The sequence below is a fragment of the Colobus angolensis genome, unplaced genomic scaffold (assembly GCF_000951035.1).
Source record: "Colobus angolensis palliatus isolate OR3802 unplaced genomic scaffold, Cang.pa_1.0 Scaffold4, whole genome shotgun sequence".
Lineage (NCBI taxonomy): Eukaryota > Metazoa > Chordata > Mammalia > Primates > Cercopithecidae > Colobus > Colobus angolensis.
In genome coordinates, this window is record NW_012117376.1 from 12,787,226 (window position 1) to 12,793,431 (window position 6,206).

Sequence of the window (6,206 nt, forward strand, 5' to 3'; positions counted from 1 at the left end):
CCCGGCTAATTTTTGTGTTTTTGTTAGAGACAGGGTTTCACCATGTTGGCCAGGCTGGTCTTGAACTCCTGACCTCAAGTGATCTGCCTGCCTCAGCCCCCCAAAATGCTGGGATTACAAGTGTGAGTCACTGCACCCGTCTGTAATTTTATCTTTTGCCAACTTAAATGAATACTCAAGAGTTAACTGGTATAATATAAAGAGTGCTTTTTGAAAGTTCTCCAGGAAAGGAGATCTATACCTTCTGATTCTTGCCCATTCTTATATTTAATAACTGGAACTACAAAGTGTTAAACTTAAAAAAAAATCCTTCCAGTTTTGACAGCTGAGTAACTCCTCCCCCAGCCTTTTATTCTTAAAATTATTATTATTATTATTTGAGACGGTCTCACTCTGTCACCTAGGCTGGAGTGCAGTGGTGTGATCTTGGCTTACTGCAACCTCTGCCTCCTGAATTCAAGCAATCCTCCCTCCTCAACCTCCCCACTAGCTGGGACTACAGGTGTGCATCACCATGCCCAGCTAATTTTTGTATTTTTTGTAGAGACAGAGTTTCGCCCTCTTGCCCAGGCTGGTCTCAATTCTGGGCTCAAGCGATCCGCTGGCCTCGCCTCTCAAAGTGCTGTGATTACAGGTATGAGCCACTGCACCTGGCTGCCTTTTTTTCTATGAGTTTAATAATCATAGTCCTTATAATTTGTCTTTGCAAATTGGATTTTCTGTATATTCCATGTCTTTTAAAAAAACTTTCCTTAGCTTCTTTATATTCTTATGTACTTCATATTTTAATAGGGTCTGACCAGTGCTGAATGTAATTTTCAGCTTCTGCATGAGATACTTGTTAATATCCAATGGTGTGCTTGTTTCTTCAGTACAGTAATTTTCCCCATATTGCTGACTCATAGTCATCTTCTGATCTGCAGTTAAGCCAAGATGTTTTTTATCTTGGTCTATGTAATCATATCCCATTATATAACTTTATAGCTTTTTTTCCTTCCTAAGCTCTCTACTCTATACTTATATTTAGCTTTTTTCCTTTTTCTAAAATTTCATATTTTCTAACATAATCATTACTAATCGTTCCCATATTAGTAAGCATTTAAGTTCACAGTCAAAACAACTTTTTATGTAGCTACATAAAGAACTTAATAAGAGTTAAGAACTCTTAATAAATCATTAATATGGACTGATAGTTAAGAGTGTGCATATTGGAGCTATATAACTAGTTTAAATCTTTACTGTACCACTTAACAAGCAGTGTAAACTTGAGCAAGTTACATTCAACCTTTCCGTGTCTGTTACCCCGTTTGTAAAATGTAATTATGGTGTCTATCCCATGAGTTTGTTGTAAGGATTTAAATGATGTATTACACAGAAGGCATTTAGAGTAAGTCTTGGTACGTAATGTATCCTCACTGTATGCTAACTATTGTCAGCGTGTGTTAGTCTGCTAATTTCTTTACTTGCATTGTTTGTTTCATTCTTGTAACAGCCCAGTTAGATATAGGTACCTAGTATTATCTCATTTACAGAGCAGGAAGCTGAGGTAGAGATAGGTTAAGTGAGTTGCTCGAGGTTTCATAGCTAGTAGGTGATTGAAGTTGGAATTAGAACCCAGCATAATGGTTCCAGTAATGCTGAACGTAGCGTTAGATTCCCGTTGTTGTCATTCCCCAACATAGGTCCCTGCGTTCCAACTAGTTGGTTTCTGTCAGTGACAGTATGTCATGGTTTTTAACTGTGAGTATCTGAATTACCTATGGAAGTTCTTTTTTTTAGCTGGTTTATTATAAAAATTTTATATAGAAAAAAGAATGGACTAGCCCAGTGGCTGATGCCTGTAATCCTGGCACTTTGGGACGTTGAGGTGGGCAGATTGCTTGAGCTCAGGAGTTCGTGACCAGCCTGAGCAATATGGTGAAACCCCGTCTCTACAAAAAACCGGAAACAACAACAACAAAACCCAAAAATTAGCCGGGCATGATGCTGCGTGCCTGTAGTCCTAGCTACTCGGAAGGCTGAGGTGGGAGGATCACTTGAGTCCAGGAGACTGAGGCTGCAGTGAGCTGGGATAGCACCATTGCACTCCAGCCTAGATGATAGAGCAAAACTCTGTCTCAAAAAAAAAAATAAAAATAGAACAATGAATATTCCTATATCCCCCATCTATATTGAACAGTTAATTTCATTAAAATATATGTAGTATTTATTTATTTATTTATTTATTTTTTTTTTTGAGACGGAGTCTCGCTCTGTCCCCCAGGCTGGAGTGCAGTGGCCGGATCTCAGCTCACTGCAAGCTCCGCCTCCCGGGTTCACGCCATTCTCCTGCCTCAGCCTCCCGAGTAGCTGGGACTACAGGCGCCCGCCACCTCGTGCCTGCCTAATTTTTGTATTTTTAGTAGAGACAGGGTTTCACCGTGTTGGCCAGGCTAGTCTTGAACTCCTGACCTCAAGTGATCTGCCAGCCTCGGCCTTCCAAAGTGCTGGGATTACAGGTGGGAGCTACCACTCCTGGCTGACATTGACTATATATTTAACTATATATTTTTGGCTGGATCATTGTAAAGTAAATTGCAATAAACCATGAGGCTTTACCCCTAAATACTTCAGCATGTACCCTTCCCAAAGAAAGGACATTTTCTTGCGTAGCCACTTATCCCACCTAACAAAATAAGGGCTAATTCCCTCCAATAATCTGAAACCCAGTCTAATAGAGGTTTACAAAGTGCAGATGCCAAAGACTGACTCAGAAGGTCTGAGTGTGGAAATTAGAATGCTGTTTTTTTTCAGAACCTTCACAGGGTTGGAGCACAGCCAGAATGAGAAACTGCTTTAGATTAAAAGTTCTTTTAGGAGAGAGATGATGTCTCATACCTACTTTAGCCACCTTAGTGCTCAGTACAGGTTGAGTATCCTTTATCTGAAATGCTTGAGACTAGAAGTATTTCAGATTTCAATTTTTTTCAGATTTTGGAATATTTGCAGAATGCATAATGGTCGAGCATCCCTAATCCGAAAATTCAAAATGTTCCAATGAGCTTTTCCTTGGAGCATCATGTCAGCACTCAAAAAGTTTCAGATTTTTGAGCATTTTGGATTTTGAGTGCTCAACCTGCATAAGGAACATAATAGGAACTTGATACTTTTCAGTCTCCCTCCTCCCCCAAATTATTACAACGTCTTCATAGTGCTAGGCTTCCATTTGTTTTTGTTTTTTTTCCTGGAGACAGGGTCTCACTTTGTTGCCCAGGCTGGAGCGCAGTGGCACAATCTCAACCTCCCAGGCTCAAGTGATTCTTCCACGTTAGTCTCTACATAGCTGGGACTACAGGCGACCACGACCACGTCTGACTAATTAAAAAAATTTTTTTTCTGTAGAGGTAGGGTCTTGCTATGTTGCTCAGACTGGTCTCGAAGTCCTGGGCTTAAGTAATCCTCTCACCTCAGCCTCCCAAAGTGGTGGGATGACAGGCATGAGCCTCTGTGCCTGGCACGTTTGTTCTCAACTTTGTGATTAAAACCCGAGATGTTTCCTAGTTGTACCTTTACCTTTTGGTGCTTGAATTTTGTTAAAGATCAATATTTCTGTGCATTTAAAGAGATTTGTTAATTTTTTAAAATGCTTCTTGCTAAGAGTCTCTTTTTGCCATAGGACCTTAGAGCTTTTGATTGTAATGAGACAGGGCAGGCTAAAAGTTAGTAAATGTTTCTCTTATTGACAACCCAACTTTTCTCTTATTGTAGTTATCCATCTTGGTGCATCCTGACAAAAATCAAGATGATGCTGACAGAGCACAAAAGGCTTTTGAAGGTATTTGTAAATTTACCTGCTTCTGAGTATTAGATTGTGAATGGCAGGGCCTAACTATTCCTTGTCCTAGATCAAGCAAAGACTGTTGTAGTTTTGTCTTCTGGTCACCAAGAAGCTGTGGTTTTCAGTAGAGCAGTTGCCATTTCAAAGCAGAATGTTTTGTTTAAGAAGTAGACCTTAACTTTGCTTTGTTAAAACTTTTATATGCCAACAAAGACTGTTATTGCCTAGGATCATTTTTTTTCTTTGAACATAAAGAATTTTATCACTGAATTAAATCCAGATGTGGTGTATTTAGCCTTGAATATATATTTAATTTTTTCCAAGGCTTTCAAGGAAAGTCATTGCTATAGTTGAATGTTTTTTTTTTTAAATTAGTTTAACAACAGTAAATAATTAAAGTAGGGAATGCTTTAGACAGCACAAGTCCATTTACACTGCCTGAGTATAGTTCAGACTTTCAGAGGGTGTTTGCAGAAACAGTTAATTTCAATGTTTTGCATTAGCTGTGGACAAAGCTTACAAGTTGCTACTGGATCAGGAGCAAAAGAAGAGGGCCCTGGATGTAATTCAGGCAGGAAAAGAATACGTGGAACACACTGTAAGTATTTATAGTGCTGCTGTGTTTACAGGAAGTATCAGCAAGCCTTGGGCACCTTGTAGGAGGGTACATATTAACATAGTGATGCCTACTGGCACAACTTGTGGATGCTTATGTGCTCTCCACCACTTTGCTGTGGTGGTCATGAATAGTGTGTGCCTAAAGCTGTAATTCACCCCTAAGAGAAGAACTCAGATGAGGAGTAGCTAGGACACTGCTCCTACCTGTTTCTCTGCCAGTCCTGTGTTGGGAAGAAAGGGTTGTTCTCTCCCTCTCATCACATATTGCCACTTACTCCATTCTTAGAGTGGAAATATGGAGCAGCCTGTGACCCTTGACTCTTGATTTTTATTCTTGTCCCTGGTGAAGGGTTTGGAACAAGGCTTGTCTAAGGCTAGCAAGAGGATAGGGGTAAACTTTTTTTAAAATATGAGGAGATTTATGCCCATCTTAATAACAGAGTTGGGAAGAACTCAATTGAAGGAAAATGAGTTGTAGCTGGTGTTATTTTTGTTTGTTCTTGAGGGCCTACATAAATCTCCCATGTGGTGGGAAATGTCAGTATGGCTTTCCTGAGGTAAGAAAGGTCTTTTAACTTTTTGCTTGCTGGGGCAAGAATCTTGAGGCCATTTATAAGAGCTGTTTGAATTGTGATTGGATATGACTTTTCACATGAAGAGCTTTGAAATGTGAAACTGAACTTTATAACCATAATAATGAATCCAGTTTAGGTGAGGAAAATCGATAAGAAGAGGAGACAAAGGGCCCATAACTATGTCCTGCTGGTCATGTGTTGGAAATGGCACTTGTAAGCCCTATCCTTGTAGAAATAGGAAAAGTGCCTGACAGTTGCTCCTTAAATCATTGTGGTAGTTACCATTCCTATGTCTTTTACCTGTAAGAATGTCATCCTTAGGCTTCCTGACCACAGGGTGGCAGTAGGGCCTTTCTGAGCTTAGAGGGCACTTGGCTTTTGCTGGTATAATAGACTGGTTAGTTCATGGAGTAGTGTCATTCTTGTATAAATGGGTATATTTAATTTTTTTTTTTTTTAATCTCAGTAGCGGCCAAAGTGATAAAAATATCAGTTAATGTGATGTGTGGTTTAGGGAGGTCACGGTGAAAATGATCAAGAATGTAGTTATAGAAATGCCAGAAAAACTACTTGGACATAATGCCACAAATTCTGTAGCTTCTTCTAAAACTTGACAAATATATTTTCTTTGCTCTAAACACATAACCACAAGCCCAGAAAGGTAAATTAGTAGTCTGTTTATTTCATCAAAAACGTTTTGGATCTGATGAGTTGGGGACAACCTCCCGTTGGTCCCCTTTCATCTTTCATTCTTCCTGGTAGATTGGATTTTAGATGAGATTAGAAAAAGGACTTGTGGTTCCTAATTTTCCTTGATTCCATTGTTCTTTTGAGGAGGGAGGGGAGGGGCTCATTTTTTTTTTTTAATGGAAACTTTTTGGTATACCTGTGCCTACAGAAAGTTACATATATTGTATGTGTACAGCTCAGTGGATATTCTCAAAGCACAGGTGCTCTTCTTTTGATGAAAAAAATTCTTTTTAGGTGAAAGAGCGAAAAAAACAATTAAAGAAGGAAGGAAAACCTACAATTGTAGAGGAGGACGATCCTGAACTGGTGAGTTAAATATGGGAAACGCCACTGTATCTTGTGTGACTGAGTCTACGAATTGGTGAGTTGCAGAGACAGAAGCCAAAAGAATGATGAATATATGCTATTTCATATTTATTTATTTATTTATTATTATTATTATTATT

General features: G+C 39.1%; 1 protein-coding gene across 1 annotated transcript in view; it reads left to right on the forward strand.

The window, feature by feature from the left end:
- DNAJC8 (DnaJ (Hsp40) homolog, subfamily C, member 8) overlaps window positions 1-6,206 on the forward strand; it is a 37,311-nt gene that overhangs the window by 21,449 nt on the left and 9,656 nt on the right. The window contains exons 5-7 of the mRNA XM_011955667.1: window positions 3,748-3,814; window positions 4,321-4,415; window positions 5,995-6,066. Coding sequence (XP_011811057.1) covers window positions 3,748-3,814; window positions 4,321-4,415; window positions 5,995-6,066 — 234 coding nt within the window. The remainder of the gene's footprint in view (window positions 1-3,747; window positions 3,815-4,320; window positions 4,416-5,994; window positions 6,067-6,206) is intronic.